Source organism: Protopterus annectens, chromosome 1.part0 (genome assembly GCF_019279795.1).
Source record: "Protopterus annectens isolate FY-2018-M chromosome 1.part0, PAN1.0, whole genome shotgun sequence".
Lineage (NCBI taxonomy): Eukaryota > Metazoa > Chordata > Ceratodontiformes > Protopteridae > Protopterus > Protopterus annectens.
Window position 1 is genome coordinate 802,730,568 of NC_056725.1, and position 17,174 is coordinate 802,747,741.

Sequence of the window (17,174 nt, forward strand, 5' to 3'; positions counted from 1 at the left end):
GTTCATGGTCTCCCTGAAGGAGATGTTCTCCAGTACAGACCCTAAAGCAATGGTATCACTGGTTATTTCTTTTCTTACTTACTATCTGGTACCCAGTCAGGTGAATTTGTCCAGAGACTCTTTTCAGCTGTGACCTAGGTACAGAGGCAAGAAACAGTGCATGCAAACTTAAGTTATGCACTTCATATATGACAGAACGTCACATTATACAATTGCAAAACTGTAAAAGCTCATATACAATTACACTGCTTTTTATAAAGTAGAATGTCATATAGTTCTTATACATTTCTAAAGTAGCAGATTTATATTAGGCTGTATTAGTTTATATGGATTGCAGTACAGGTTGGCTAAAGCACATTGCGTCTTAAAAGTTTAACAGTGAATTTCACTGAAAATAAAACTCGAATGTAAATGAGAGATAGGCCTAGAGATTATGAAGAAAAAAGGGGAGTAAGAAGAGTTAAATGGCAAAAGGAAACAGCTTTGAAACTGTAGCCATTTTTTAAATTTTAAGAGTTTTAAAGATTTTATTCATTATCCTTACAGTATTTTCAAGCAATTTAATTAAACAGGTACTCAGAAAAGGGCTTCTTAATTTTGGTAAGTGAATTTTGATGCCTTGTTTCAGCATTTAGTTTGTTCTTGAGAGGCTGGCCTGTTTGTGAGAAGGCTCTTTCACCAATAACTATTTTAAGTAGAGGGATGGTTGAGTGATAAAGTTCTCCTGGGAATTCCTGAAGGAGTACTGTTCCTCAAAGGCAATTATCTTTTCAAAGGGGGGTGGGGGCAGTACCTGTCTTTAGAATTTTATACAGTAAGGTGCAAAGATAAGTGGACCTTTCAGTAATGGGCAGCCAATTTATATAATTTAAAATGGTGCAGTGGTACATCTGGGCATCAGGAAGTACGGCAAATCTGGCAATTTTATTGTCAGTAATTATTAGTGCTATAAGCACAGAGTAAGGAGAGTAGAGAAAGACAATATTCTAGTTTAGGAAGGACAACATTCTTGGTCAGTCCTTTGAGGGCATTGGAAGACAACAGATTTGATATCAAACAGCAGAGTTTTAGTTGTGAGACGTCTTAATTAATGACATCAGTGTAAGTTGTAAAATTTAAGAGTCAGGGATTAGGCCAAAATATTTGCACTCAAGTTACAAAAGGAATAACATTTTGGTTATTGCTTGAGACATTAAGGACAGGAAGTCAAAAGGCTATGTGAGGGGAAGAAAAGAGCATAACAGTTTTTTTTTTACTGTGTACTTAATTTGGAGCTAATTTTGTTCAGACCACTGACAAAGGACAGAGAAGGATAGCAGACACTGAGATTACAGGACTGGGGCACATCTGTTTGCCTGGAGTAATATGTCATCTGTGTATTGGATAAGGTTAAGTTCAGCTAACTCATCAGTAATATCAAAAATGAATAAAGAAAACAATAACAGGCCTAGAACAGGGCCTCAGGGGACACATGTTTTCAGTGTTCCATTAGCGGACAGCTGGTTATTGGAGTAAACTTGAAAGGTCTTGCTGTCAAGGCAGCTATGGAACCAGGCAATGACATTTTTGCCCATACTGAATGTTTGTTGCTTAGCAAGCAAAATTTTGTGATCAGCAATTCCAAATGCATGGGATATTCCACAAAAATACCAACTGTAAGGAGACAGTAATTTAGTTTGATACAGACAGTGTCAAAATTAGAGTCTAGCGGTACTTGTGCTAATATCACTTCTGAAGATATGTTGCCCAGCAGACAGAAGCACACCGCTATTAAAGGATTTAAGCAGCTGTTTATAAAGAATTATTTTCAAAAATATTGACAAGAGGGCAAAGGGTAGAGATAGTTTTTTTATGGGTTAAAAAAATAGTCTTTATGGGTTTTTGGTTGTGGTATCTTACAAAAAGCATAATAATGGCATGTTTTCTGGGCTGATGGAACAATTCCTGTGATAAGTGTGAGGTTATAAATTTTTGGGCTTTGCTGTTTTTGTCTTCTACCTTTTAAGGAAGTGATGATGCAGCACACTAAAGGTAGAGTTGGAGGGTTTCAAGTGGTCTCGCACGTGGGCAGATGGTTTAAGAGCAGTTTCCTCTGGTCCAATTATCCAGGGTTTGATTCAATCAGCCTCCACTGCCAAACTGTGTGACTCTGAGCAAGTCACTTAACCAGACAATACTCCTGGGCCGAGTTTGAAAAAGATCCATGGAGATCAATGCTCTACAACACTTAACAAAAAAGAAAAAAGTTATTTAACAATCTTTTGGTTTTCTTCTCAAACAGCTTGGAAGTGTAATGTGGCTGCATACTCTGCAAGAACATACATTTGAACTTGAGGGTCACCTGGAATAGTTTGTTGGTTACAGTTAGGGATAAGAAATGTGGAAGAGATAATAAAGATTTGATAATCTTACGATAGATGAACATTAAAAAGTTATTAGGGACATTACTAGCAAGAAAGCCCGAGTCCATGAGAGGTAATCACTGTGAGCAAGCACAATGAATAAGAGATCAGCAATGTTATGTTTGCATCAGGCAGGTGAGCAAGATTACCATTGTGTGCTTTTTTATCCAGATTAAATGACAAAAGCTGTATTAAAAGTAGCCCAAATAAAACCTATCCTCTTGAACCTGTTTTACTGTCCCCTGCACAAGTACCTGTGAATGGTGCAGTGTTACCAGGAGGAAAGGCTTACAAACGGGAGCATTGAAAAAACATTGGCGATATAGAAAATTACTTTTTTTAAAACACCTTTATTAAATTATCACTGAAGACACAGGTGCATATCCATTAACAGAAAACAAACCATGTTAACATTTTTTTCATTCATTAGTTATTGCACTATGTTCTTTCTTTATAACAACTGCCACTTGATCTATCATGACACAAATTGCTCAATTCCTGCTTTCCCTTAAACCCCACTACTCTTCCTCAACTTTATTCTGCATGTACTTCTGAAAATCTGTTTAGTTTTATGTAATCTGTTCATTCCCTTTAGTAAAGATCCCATGTCCAGTTATTTTATCAGTATTCAGTACTTTAACTACAGCTAGTTTGATTTTGATTTCCATTTTCTAGTAATTACTTTTTTGGCAGCCTATGTCTAGGCAATTCAGATCCTTTGTCCCAGTTCAAAAGAATAATTTCCTTCATTACAACCATTTCTTTCTCCAATACTTCTGACAGAGTATCCTGTAGGGAAGTTTTTAAATCTTTCAACCATTACATTCAGAGAAAAAAATGTTCCTAATTACCTTTCTTTCTCCTCACACCACCAATGTTCTCAACCTACCCAAGGAAAATTTTCAAGTCTGCCTAGGGTGTAAAAATACCTTTAACAAACACTTCAGGCAGAAATCTTTGACAGCCATATGTGTGTGTGTGTGTGTTTATGTGTGTGTGTGTGCATGTATATAAAAACAATGTAAAAAAAACAAGTAAAACCAGAGTTCACCAAGGTTTGTAGCATAAAAACTTAATCTTAATTTAAAATAAATTTAAAAGATAAGGGCTTTCAGACTGTTCAGCAGTCCTTCAGATCGACCTTTCAAAAATTCTCCACTGCTTTAAAAAAAAGGCTCCAATCAGAAGGCTTATTTCAATACACACCTCCTCAATGACCAATCATATCTTTCTTCTGAGCCCTTTAAGGGCAAGTTTAACTGATAAATTACTATTCAAACCCAGCGTTCTAAAGACTTGCAAAGCAGCTATCCATTTCATTTCAGCAGTTTCAGTCATTAAGCATTTTATCTCCCTCTCATGTCTTTATTCAATACTTGTAAGGCCATAAATAATGTCCAGGATGCTATAAAATATGTTTGTACAACGGGCTTTTTTCATCTTTCAGTTTTATATCCCTGATATGCTTCCTTACCCTTTCATGAAATTGTCCATCCGTTTTGCCCACGTAGTAAGTAGTACAAGTAAGTAGTACAACAGTTGCAGTTAGCAATATATATATATATATATATATATATATATATATATATATATATATATATAGCTTAATGGCTAAGGTGTTTGCCTTACAAACACAAGGTGCAGCGTTTGAGCCTCACAAGGGATAATTGGCTAGGCTTAAAATGGCTCAGTACTAAACTATGAACCTATATATATATATATATATAGATCAAATGCTTGGTGCTGCAGTTCGCATAACATGAACAAAAATAATGCTGTCCTGTAATCAGATCGTACTCCAATGTTACTTCTATCCCAAGCTATCATCTATCTAAATTCCATAGATTACATCACCTTACCTACCTACTACAATCAGACAAAAAAATAAAACCTCTAACACTTCTAAATAGCAAATATTCCACTAAACCAGCTAATCCAACACTACAAGATGGTGACATCCACCCCAACCCTGGCCCTTTCTCCCCTCCACCTCAAAACTGTTCACCAAACCTCAATAATAACCTCCTCATAGGACACCTTAACATTCAAAGCATAAATAAGAAAATACCCTTCATCCATGCCCTCTTAGATATCCACTCCTTTGATATTCTCTGCCTGTCTGAAACCTGGCTAAACCCAGGCACAAAGGACTCAGAGATTATACCCCAAGGTTATAACATAGTAAGACAAGACCGCTTAAAACGTAAGGGTGGGGGAGTAGCAATACTGTACAAAAATCAACTTAACATCTCTACTCAACCAACATATCCAAACCAAGATAGCAAAATAGAAGTCATCATTACTAAACTACAACTTAATACCAAAAAAGCAATTTACATTATTTGCTTGTATCTTCCCCCAGGTAATAACATTCCAATATTAGAAGACTTTCTTAGTTGGGTTTCTTCTACCTATCCCCAAGAAACCATAATTCTAGGCGATGTTAACATTGATTGGAACACAATCAATGCTGATAATCCCTCATCTCATATTAACCTACATGGTTTTTCCCAAACTATTACCTCAACCACAAGAGTCAATAAGCCCAATAAGAAAGAGAGCACCTTAGACTGGATACTCACAAATAAAGACAACAAAAAGTATAAAATAGGTACTATGCCAGACGATATCAGCGACCACTCCCTAACCTACATTACCAGACAAAAGTCAGAATGTACAAACCTTCCTAATACAAGGCCAATTCGTTCTACCAAACATTTTAACTTAGAACATTTTCAAGCTGAACTGAGAGCATGTAATTGGAATTGCTTAAAATCACTCCCCCTACAGGAGGCAGTCTCAGTCTTTAACTCTACCTTCTTATCCATACTGAATAGACATGCTCCAGAACGTTCTATTAGAGTAAAGACCAAAACAGCCCCATGGCTTACCAACAACACTAAGAAACGTATTCCTATTAGAAACAAAGCATGGACAAAATGGAGATGCCTTAAACAAAACCCTGATTTAGTTCATTACCGCCAGCTCAGAAATCAGGCTAAGAAATCAATAATCTCTGACAAGAAACATTTCTACTGTAAACTTCAAGAAACCCATCATAACAATGCCAAACAATTCTGGTCATCAGTAACCAGACTACTTTCCCCAGGAACTGCAAAAACTCCTTCCCCTCTTAACGCTGACCCTGAAACCCCTCTCCAGACTGCTAATGATTTTAACTCTTTTTTCTCTGAAACTATCCAATCCCTAGCAAAACAAATGAACACCAACAACCCTAATATTCCATCTAACATAGCTAACTCCTCCTACAACTTCTCTCTAAAACCTATATCTACTTCTTTCATCTACAAACTCATTCTCAAACTGAAACCTTGCACCCCTTCTGCTGACAAGCTCCCTTCTCTCTTCCTTCAGAAAGCTGCCAAAGAAATTGCTTATCCTATTTCCTTACTTATAAACAGAACTATCCAAGAGGGAACTATCCCTGACATCTGGAAAGTCTCCTACATAATCCCACTTCATAAAGGTGGTAACTCCTCGACCTCTCCAACTTCAGACCAATTGCCCTTCTCTCACCCCTTGCAAAAATCATGGAAAATGTATTCATCAGCAACTCGTTCACTACCTCTCTCTTCACAATATAATTGCAACCTGTCAGCATGGCTTTAGACCTCACCACAGTACCACAACTGCCCTTCTTTCCTTTGTAGACACTATCAACAAAAATCGAAACAACAATACACTCTCTTCCGCTCTTTTCATTGATCTCTCTAAAGCTTTCGACATGGTCAACCACTCTCTCCTACTAAACATTCTTGAATCTCTCTCTTGTGACAAAGTCGCCATTAATTGGTTTAGTTCTTATCTTAACAACAGACAGCAAGCCGTAATATGGGATAACCATATCTCATCACTATTACCCATTTCCATCGGAGTTCCTCAGGGCTCCATTCTTGGTCCACTCCTGTTCTCCCTTTTTATCAATGATCTTCAGACTTCTATCCCACAAGCAACCTGCATACAATACGCAGATGATTCTACCCTCATCTGCTCAGCACCTTCCTCTACTGAGCTGATCTCACTAACCCAAACTACCTTTAATGCTGTAGAAACTTGGTTCTCTAGACGTTTTCTCCTATTAAATGCCAAAAAAACAAAACTTCTCCTCTTCACCCCCACCACTCGGTCTCCCCCCTTAAATTTCTCCATTCTCTCTAATAATGGTACTATCATCTCTCCTGATCCAACTACAAAACTATTAGGAATAACCATTGACAATAATCTCTCTTTTGACCAGCACATTAACAACAACATCAGGTTAGTTAACAGAAAAATTGGTTCCCTATATCGTATCAAACCTTTCCTAACCCCAACAACCAGAACCAAGATTGCACAATCTCACCTTCTATCTACCCTCCTATATGCTTCCCCAATTTATACTAACCTAAAGAAAACCAATCTAAAAAAACTTGCTACTTGCTATAACAATATAGCTCGCTTCGCCACTAGCAACCCCTTTAGGACCCATCATTGTATAAACCTAAAACAACTAGGCTGGCTTGAAGTTCAAAACCACATTATAATTCCTCAACTCACTATTGCCCACAATATACTACACCAACCTGACTATACCCCTATACTCTCACAACTACTAATCCCTTACAACAATCTTAACTCACTTACTCATCTAGTAAACTCATGACAAAAACTATAAAGGCAAACAACACAGCAGGTGATTCCCTTTTCAGTAACACAATAGGTAGAACTTGGAATCTCTTACCTTGTGACATAACTTTGACTACATCCTTGCCACTTTTCAAACAGAAAATTAAACAATACTTCCAAAATCATTGGCTTTGTTCCTGTAGTACACCTGACTAACCTGTGTCTCCTCCACTCTTTTCATCTCTGCACTACATTAGTTCTATTCCTTTTACTGTTAGTTTTTAAGTATGTACTTTCTGCACAATTATGTGATATTTAATTATCTGCGTATTTTTAACTTGATTTTCTTGAATTTATCCTCAGTCCAATGTTTTCTATTTCTCTGATTGTAGTTATATCTTAGAATAATTAGATTTATATCTTATTGTAATTTTCTTAGCTTATAGTGGAGCTTTTCTCCTCGGGCCTCTGCTGAAAATGGACATGTATCCAGCCAGACTAGCCCGGTTAACAAATGTAAAATAAAATAACAAATGTAAAATAAATAAAAATAAAATAAATAAATTCATTCCTTCTGTTTAAATATAGCATGAACAGGTTCTACAGGGAAAGGTTCCATTCCTAAAATTTCCAACTGCATTACCTTGCCTTTTTGTGCAACATAATAGAGCCTTTACATTTTAATTTCTTTTAAAGCCAAAAGTTGGTGAAGCTCTTACCATATGCCTCAATTTCTCGTTTGAGGTAAGGATTTTCCAGTTATTCCATATTATCTAACAAATATAGCAAGTATCACTGGAAAATGTTAACATCAAATGAACTTTATTATTTTGTTCATGTGCATTTTCCACACTGTTACTTGAATCAACTGTCTGGTGATACCTTGTCTGAAAAAAGGTTGTGCTCTCACATTTCTGATCTCATCAGACCGAACCAGTATCTTTTGTACCTCTTTACAATTATAACCATGTTGTTGAAATTACTGCTGTAGCTCATCCGATGCTTGATGAAATACTTGATCTTGCGTGGATATTCTGGACGATCTATTTACTAGATTACTGATTATATTAGAGAACACATAGTTTGGATGGATACCCCCCCCCCCAATCGCCAAGAGGGCATTCCTTTCTACATTATTTCCTATGGAGGCAGGTGTCAGTTCCACCTTCTGCATCTTTCACCAATCTGACATCAAGAAATTCTGTGTCAGTATCTGAATGATTTAAAGTAAATTTCAAAAATGCTGTCGTGGATTTCAAATACGTGATAAATACTCTCAGTTGATCAAGGCCATCTTCCCAAATAAAATATATGTCATCAACAAATCTCACATAAAATTTCATGGCTGATAAATAAGTATTGGTTTCATTAAAGACATACTGATCTTCCCAACTGGCAAACACCAACATTGGCATAACTGTTCGCACAAGGTGTGCCCATGGCAACACCCCATTTTTGCCAGTATGCCATTTTCAAAAATAAAGACAAAGACAAGTGCTTTTCAGTTTCTCTAGTTTCTCAGTCTTTATTTTATCTTTTGTCTACTCTCTTCCTAGCTATCCTCAGCTGCCACAAGAGAATTATTGTATTTAATCCACACACCTAACTACTTTATCTTACCATGTATCGATTCATGTGTGGGTACACAAATTAAAGAAGATACTGCAATAAACTATTGTTTTATATTAAATTAGCTTTATCGGCATTAATTGTATACCTCCAAAAGGCTTGAAACTGTCCCAAAACGTTCCACAAGACTTAAGTTTCATTTTCTGGACTTATTAACTAGAAAAGAATACCATCTGCAAATACAACCCCCTTTTCTTGATCATCACACCAATTTTATCCTTGAATTTCTGAGTACATTATTTCCTTTGCCAATGGCTCTAAATGTAAAATAAAGGGTACAGACTGCACCCTTGCCATGCTCCTTCGTTCAAACATAGCTTATCAGAGAGAAAGTACTCTACCTTAATTCATGCCTCAGATCAGTTTTATACTCTCCTTCTTAAGCCTATTATTGCATCAGGGAATGCAAATGCTTCCATTTCCCTACTCAAAATTTCAGCTTGCTCTACCGAATGCTTTCTCTGCATCAAAACCCACAAACAGCAGTGGCATTTTCTTTGTGCTTCCCTCTAGATCTTCATTGTTGGCAAATGTTTGCCTCCCCTCCATAAAACTACACTGATTCAGATCAATTTTTGGCAATGCAAATGCTTTATAATCATGGTCTAAAATTGTACATGAAGCTGGTCTGATGGGTCTTTACACTCTTTGGGTAATACAGCCACCACAGCTTTCTTCTAAGATGCTGGTGCTTCCCCTCCTTTTAAAATACTATTAAGCAAACCTTCTAAATCTTTATCACCTTCCTCCCTCTTGACTTCATAACTTCCACAGGAATTCCATCGGTTCCTAGAGAATTCCCTGTAGATTGATTATATATCACCAATTTAGCCCAACTAAGAAAAATATTACTGATGCTCCAAAATAACACTGAGTAGAGGTGCAACATACATTAGCACCATTTCCAAATGTTTTGGAGCACTGTAACAATGACAATTTGTGCCATTATACTGTGCAATAGTAAAGAAAACAAAATAAAGTATTAATGAAGCATTTGTCAGAATGAGTCTAATTAGGTGGTCTCAAAATAGTTCTGGTGAACCAAGCGCATCAGCACCACACATGCTATTTTACTAGTTCTAAAAAGTATGGAAACAGTAATAAAAGTCATCCAAATTCTGCTACTGCACAGCAAATCTGATTACACAGTTTTACACCACTTCAATAGCTTTCCACTTGTGAGATTCAATCAACATCACAGTGCAGAAATAAACAAACACATGAGCAAATGATACTTCTAATGCAGAACAAAACCAGGACGCAGTATACAATATCACATAAACATTAACTGATCTGTTTAGTCAAAACCATAAAGCCAAATAGTCAACTTGCTAAAGTTATTTTACAGTTTTATGTTGGAGACAAAAAATCCTACCTAATACAATAATGAAGACACCAAATCTCAGGTAAGTATAACTATGTAAGCAAGTCATCCCTTCGGTCTAGCAGTCCTACCTAAACAGGTTTCACTCAATCACTTCTCAAAATACTGTAGAAACCCACAAAATTATACCCCAGGGTTCTGCACAAGTTTGGAATTTTCGTGCACATGCATTCAGCTAATGTAGCTTGTTAGTGCTATGCAGTTTAGTAATAACGCATAAATGACTAGTATTATGTCATAATAAGCTTGGTTAAATGGTCCCAAAGCATCTCTGGTAATCTCCCAGTGTAAGCACTGTCTATGCCTCACAATATAATGAAGACAAACATTATGTTAATACAGAGTACATCCATATGCAGAGTTCTGCAGCATTCTCAAAAATATTGTATAACATAAAATTCCTGTTGTGCAGCATATCCCTAAATCCTGTGTAACGTAGTGTTTAAGTTCTGCAAAATTCTGAGAGTCCTGTGTCACATTAGTTTCTTTCACTCGTATCTCTCTAATGCTTCCCAATACAATAAAAAAACAAAGCATTGCATACATTAATACAGTTTCAAGGTTCTGCAACATTCCCTGAAACCGTGTGTGTGAATATTCTGCCACCTGTACTTGCTAATGATAAATAATGACTTACAATATATGTACTGATGCTGATCAATCTAAAAATACAGGTGCTAGAATTGCTGCACATAGCAACATGAGGCAGAAGAAATACAACACACATATTACAACCCTGTATTAAGGAAGGTGAGCTGCGCAAGACTTCTGTATAAATATGTACCACAAAATGTCATATGTGCACTCCCCTTTCAGCAACTTACTAAGCAAAAACAACTGAAAAAGTGTTCACAGACTTATTTTACTACTGTCAACAGCTATGCAGGCTGCAGTGCTGAGCATAAAGATACTTCAAATCTAACAATTGTAGTTTCAGGCCACGATTAGAAAGTTAAGTGCAGTAATGCATGTCAAAATAGGCAAAGTTCACTTACTTGCCACATTGGGACTAGAACGATGGTCAGCACGATTCTTCATTAGCCTGTCATCCCCTGGCAGTTTCTTTGGTTCAGTATACTCTGTCCAGTCTAAAGGAGGACTCTCTGGTGAGCCATTTTGTGTGGAGTTGCTGTAAAGCTCAAAGCCTTCACTCTTTGGTCGAGGTTTTCCATTGCCACGACGATCTGACACTGCAAATGAAAAGAATATATTAGTAAGAGAGTGCAGAAAAAATATTTTTTTCATCTCTCTCTTACTATTAAGTTTGATTTACTTATGCATTCTGACATTTTGCCATCCAATTACAGACATTAACTACTTAATTTCAAATGATTAGCATAAACACTATTCCCTGTAAAAGCTGAAATAAAACTAAAGAAGAAGTGTGTAGTCCTATAATAGTAAAGAACATACCACAAAAACTTAATTGCAATGGTACCTCCCATTAAACCACATATTGAGTATCTCTCTGCCAAAAGCCAGGGATTACATGGAACATTTTACCATCAACAAGTCCTTTTGAGAGATGCTTCATATTCAGCAGTCAAACGTTGATAGGTGGGGAAGACAAGCTGTTCATTTGGTACACAGCCACTTTAACAAAGGAATGCCCATAAAACAGAGCAGCAGACACTCTTCTGACTGGCTCTCTCCAAAACGAAGACCAGATGCAGTCAAGGTAAACAAGATATGAAAAAAGGAGATCCAGGAAAAATAATCAGGAAAAGGAAAAGAAAAAGCCTATTACTGAGAAAGTATAGACGTGTTGTAAACTTGCCATAGAGAATAGTTGTGTAAAATCTTACCATAACCACAGATGTCTTTCTCTTCCATGTTGCAGTATTCATAACCATTGGGTTAGCCTCTGACTAGTGACCTAAACATCCGGCTAGTATACAAAAGCTTTAGTCACTGCAAGGTACGTGGGACGTCTGATGTTGGCTGTAGGGTGCGTGGGCTATAAAAGTGATGTTTAACATACCTTCTTGAGAACTGAATATCCCAGTCAGACCACAGTCCCCATCATGATAGATGCACAAGTCTTGAATCATCCAGCAAAGTTTTTTTTTTTTCCAGGGGTTAGGATGGTGGGATCCAATATTGCAACATGGAAGAGAAGGTCATCTATGGTTATGGTAAGATTTTGCACAACTATTCTATGTCCTGTTCTCATGTTTCAGTATTCATAACCTTTGGGTGAGTGCCATAGCTCAAAGGGAAAAAGAGGAGGGTGGTTTGAAACTATTTTCCAAAAACCATGGAGGACTGCCCTAGCAAAATCTGCTCTAGATCTGGAGATGTGTTCCAGTTTGTTTGGTGAAGGTATGGACAGATGTCCAGGTAGCTGCTTCTATAATAGAAGGAGTGTCCAGTTCCTTGAGAAATGCTCCAGAGGAGGCCAAGGCCCCAGTGTAATGGGCTTTTATGTTAGAGTCCAGGTGTCAGCCATGGTAGATGTAACAAAAGGAAATGGCTTTGGAGATCCAGGTAGAAACAGTCCATTTTGTCAAAGCTTTTCCCAGAGCCCTGGGGAAAAAGGAGACAAACAGTTGCTCTGATCTCCTAAGAGATTGGGTCTCGTCTAGGTAGAATCTTAGCTGTCTGTAAACACTGAGGGAATGCAGGACTTTGTCATTCTGGGACTGTTAAAAAAAGGTGGGGAGGTGGATACATTGGTTCAGGGACAAGGTATTTGACCACCTTAGGCACAAAGGATGTGTTAGTCCATACGGTTACCCTTTCCTTGTGGAAAATTAAAAAGGGTGGGGTGACCATGAGGGCCTTGGAGCTCTGACACTCTCTTGGCTGATGTCAGGGCCACCAAAAGCACAGTTTTCCAAGTATAGTACTTTAGAGAGGCTGTAGCTGCTGGCTCATATGGGGCAACGGTGAGCTTCTCAAAGACATAGCTCAGGTCTCAGGGTGGTGGAACTGGCCTCCTGGGGGGGGGGTGTAGAATTCCTTTCAGGAATAACTTAACTTGAAGTCTAGAAGCAAGTGGAGGGTCAAGAGGCAGACAAGCAGAAATAACAGCAAGGTGGGTCTTAACAGAAGAATACACCAATCCTGCCTTCAACAATTCACACAGATAAGACGGCACCAAGGGGACCTCTCCTTGAGATGGGTCTAGCTGTCTTTTTAGACACCAAATGGAGAATCTTTTCCATTTGGAGAGATAGGTCCCCAGTATTGGGTTTCCTGGCCTCCTGCAGGACATTTAGTATGTCCTCAGAGTAAAGGTGTCTGAAAGGGATCAAAACTCTATCACCCACAGTGTTAGGCTCAGTGATTCCAAGTGGGGATGGATTAGGGATCCCTTGTCCTTTGTGAGTAGGTCCACTCTGTGAGGTAACTTGTGATGATTGCCCCTGGCTAAATGCAGAAGGAGGGGGAAAAGTACAGTTTTGCACCTACCATAAATGTAGATGTTCGAGTGCTCATACAGCTGCAGTCATTACAGATGGGTTATCCTGCCGTCAGGCGGGTCCTTGGTCGGCCGAATTCCAAAGTCTAGGTCCGGCGTCGGTTGTCATCGCTTCTTCCCTGACGTCAGTGCGGCAGGGGTATAAAAGAGGCAGCCGATGCCATCTTCTATTTCTTGCCCAGATGTTAGGTGCCCCCAGAAGGAAGGCAAAACATAAACTTATGTAATCATGCAATATAGAATAATCAAAAAACAGTAGTTGCAAGCAAATACACCATAAAAGAATACCCCAAATAGGTTGTATGAGAAGGTATTTGTCATAAGGCCTGTCCTAAGTGGGGACGGAGGGGGGGAAACCTGGACTGCAGCTGTATGAGCACTCGAACATCTACATTTATGGTAGGTACAAAACTGTACTATGTTCATCGTGCATACAGCTGCAGTCACTACAGATGGGAAGAATCCCAAAGCTAAGTAGGGGTGGCAGGCACTAAGTGGAACTAGGAGGAGCAAGGATGCCCTGCAAAACAGCTGTGGCAAATCCTGCTCTAGATTTAGAGTATAGTGGAAGGTGATAGTCTTTGGAGAAAGTGTGCACTGAACTCCAAGTGGCTGCTTCCAAAATGTCCTTGGTAGGAACCCCCCTGAGGAAAGCTGCAGAGGTAGCTGTGGCCCTGGTGGAGTGGGATCTGATGCTTTAAGGCACAGTTTTTCCATGAAATGAGTAACAAAAGCGTATGCAGTGGGCTATCCATTTTGAGATTGTCTGTTTGGAAATAGCCTTTCCTTGAGCACCTGTAGCATAGGACACAAAGAGTTGCTCGGATTTCCTGAATGGCTTTGTCCTGTCCAAATAATAACGAAGTTGTCGTGAATGTCCAAGAAATGCAGTAGTCTTTCCCCTTTGTTTTGTGGATTAGGATAAAAGGTAGGTAAAGTGGATAGTCTGATTCAAGGCTACACTGGATACTATTTTTGGCATAAAGGTAGGGTTGGTTCGTAAGGAAACTCTGTCCTGATGGAAAATGATGAAAGGTTGCACAGCCATGAGGGCCTGTAACTCCGAAACCCTGCGTGCTGAGGTAATAGCCAGAAGGAAGGCTGTTTTCCATGACAAGTATTGTAGTTCTGTTGAAGCAGCTGGCTCGAAGGGAGGAAGGGTCAGCTTTTCCAATATGAAGTTGAGGTCCCAAGCAGGGACTGGTGGTTTCCTTGGAGGTTTTATATTCTTTGCCCCTCTGAGGAACTGTCTTAAGAGAGGATGAGAGAATAATGGAGGATCTGTGTTGCATTGTTCAAAAATGGCTGAAGCGTGGATTTTGATGGAGGAGAAGGAAAGTCCACTATTTAACATCTCAGCTAGGTACTGTAAAATTTGAGGTATATTTATTACCCAAGGATTCTGGCCCTTTTCTTGACTCCAGGCACAAAATCGTTTCGATTTGGCGGAGTAGGCTTTTCTAGTAGAAGGTCTTCTGGCCTCCAAGATGACATCCTGCACCTCCTTGGAGAGGAGAGTCTGTTGGGAAATTAAGGAATTCTCCATGCAGCTAGATTTAGGGTTTTGAGCTGGCTGTGAAGGGTTTTGTAGTTGTGCTGGGACAACAGAAGAGGGACTAGAGGTAGGATCCATGGTGGGGAATGTGTCAGGCTCTTCAGGAGCGGATACCAGTGTTGTCTTGGCCAGTCTGGAGCAATGAGAATCATTTGTGGCCTCTCTGCTCTGGCTTTTAATAGAACTTTGGTCAGTAGAGGAAGAGGCGGGAAGGCATAAACTGTCAATGTTGTCCAATTGAAAGAGAGTGCGTCCACTTTCCAGGCCTGTGGATGATAGGTCCTTGAACAAATTTTTTTCAACTGGTAATTTCTGTGGGTAGCAAAGAGATCTATGTCTGGCTGTCCCCATGCCTGAGTTATTTTTGTGAAAACTTGAGGATGCAACTTCCATTCGTGTGGATCTGTCATATTTCTGCTTAGGCTGTCTGCCAGTGTGTTTTCCTTCCTTGGCAGGAATTGTGCCTGTAGTTGAATTTGCAATTCCAGTGCTGTGTTCCATAGGGTCATGGCTTGCCTGCACAGGGGGTATGAATGAGTTCCCCCCTGTTTGTTTATGTACCACATCACTGTGGTGTTGTCTGTCCTTATCATTAGCTGACCTGGATGCAGTAGGTCTTTGAAGGCCATAATAGCATTTTGCACGGCTAGCATTTCCTTTTGGTTGATGTGTAGGTGCTTCTCTTTTTGGGACCATTTTCCCTGAATGCACTGATCTGTCATGTGTGCACCCCAGGCGTAGTCTGAGGCGTCTGTTGTGATGATTTGAGTTGCTTGAGGTACGCAGAAAGGGAGACCTGTGTTTCTTTGGCATGCTTGAGCCCACCACTGAAATTCCTTTTGAAGGCATGGAATGAGTAGTATAATTGTTTCCAAACTGTGGCTGTGTTGAGACCATAAGTTTTTTAGGTACCATTGAAGTTTCCTCATATGCAGCTTTGCACATGGGATTAGTAGGATGCAAGATGCCATGAATCCCAGAGCCTGCAGGACTTTCCTTGCAGTCAGCCTGGTGAAGGTTGCCATTTTGTTGAAGTATTGAGACAGTTGCCCTTGTTTGTCTGGCGTGAGGTAGGCCATCTGGGTGGTTGTATTCAAGCTGGCAACCAGGAAAATTATTTGTTGAGAGGGTATTAGTTTTGATTTCTTTTTGTTGACTGTGTATCCCAGAAAGTTCAACAGTTTTATTACAAACACCAGGTGTTTCAGAAGTATGTCCTTGCTGTCCGCTTGATCAGGCAGTCGTCCAGATATGGGTATATTTGTATTCCTTGAAGTCTGCAAAAGGCGATTACTGATGCCAGGCATTTCGTAAACACTCTGGGCGCAGTAGATAAGCCAAAGGGCAATGCAGAGAATTGATAATGGGTTGAACCTGCAAGAAATCTGAGGTATCTTCTGCAATCTTGTCTGATAGGGACATGCAGGTATGCCTCCTTGAGGTCCAAAGTTACCAGCCAAGACTCCTTTGCCCAGCATGGGAAGAAGCTGCTGTAATGTGAGCATCTTGAATTTTGGTACCTGTAAATATGTGTTTAGGATGGATAGGTCTAAGATAGGTCTCCAATCTTTGTCTTTCCTTGGTACCAGGAATAGTCTGGAATAAAACCCTTGACCTTGTTCTTTTGCAGGTACCTCTTGAATCGCTTTCATGTCCATGAGAGCTGAAATTTGTTTTTGTGCCTCTGCCCTTTGATTTTGTGGCAGGTTTGGCATGCCTCTCATTTTTGGAAGGGTGTGAAAGTGGAACCTGTAGCCTCTGTCTATAATGTCCAGAATCCATTTGTCTTTTGTAACAATATGCCAATTTTTTGAAAATAATGCCAGTTTTCCGCCCAAAGGTGCTGCCATTAAAGCTTTGCTTGGCAGGTAAAGGGAGAAGTCATTGTGTCTGCTTTCTGAATGACTGTGATCCATCTTCTCCACCTCTTGGGGTTGGTGCTTGCCACTGTCTGGCTCTGAAAGATCCTTGAGGTTGCCCTCTACCCCCCTTGGGCGTCTGTATCTGCCCCTTTGAGGTCTTTCCGTGGCTGAAAAGGACCAATTTTTGGAAGGCCAGTTTCTGCTGAAACGTGGAGGTTGTACCTGCAGGAAATCTTTCACTGTTTGCATTGATTTCGCTTTTTCCTCCATTTTCTTTAGTACCTCCTCAGCT

The 17,174-nt window shown here is 39.4% G+C and overlaps 1 protein-coding gene across 12 annotated transcripts in view; it reads right to left on the reverse strand.

Moving 5' to 3' along the window:
- AFDN (afadin, adherens junction formation factor) overlaps nucleotides 1-17,174 on the reverse strand; it is a 3,286,836-nt gene that overhangs the window by 749,404 nt on the left and 2,520,258 nt on the right. For all 12 annotated transcript variants that reach the window (XM_044063225.1, XM_044063199.1, XM_044063191.1 and 9 more), the window contains one exon: nucleotides 11,037-11,231. In XM_044063225.1, coding sequence (XP_043919160.1) covers nucleotides 11,037-11,231 — 195 coding nt within the window. The remainder of the gene's footprint in view (nucleotides 1-11,036; nucleotides 11,232-17,174) is intronic.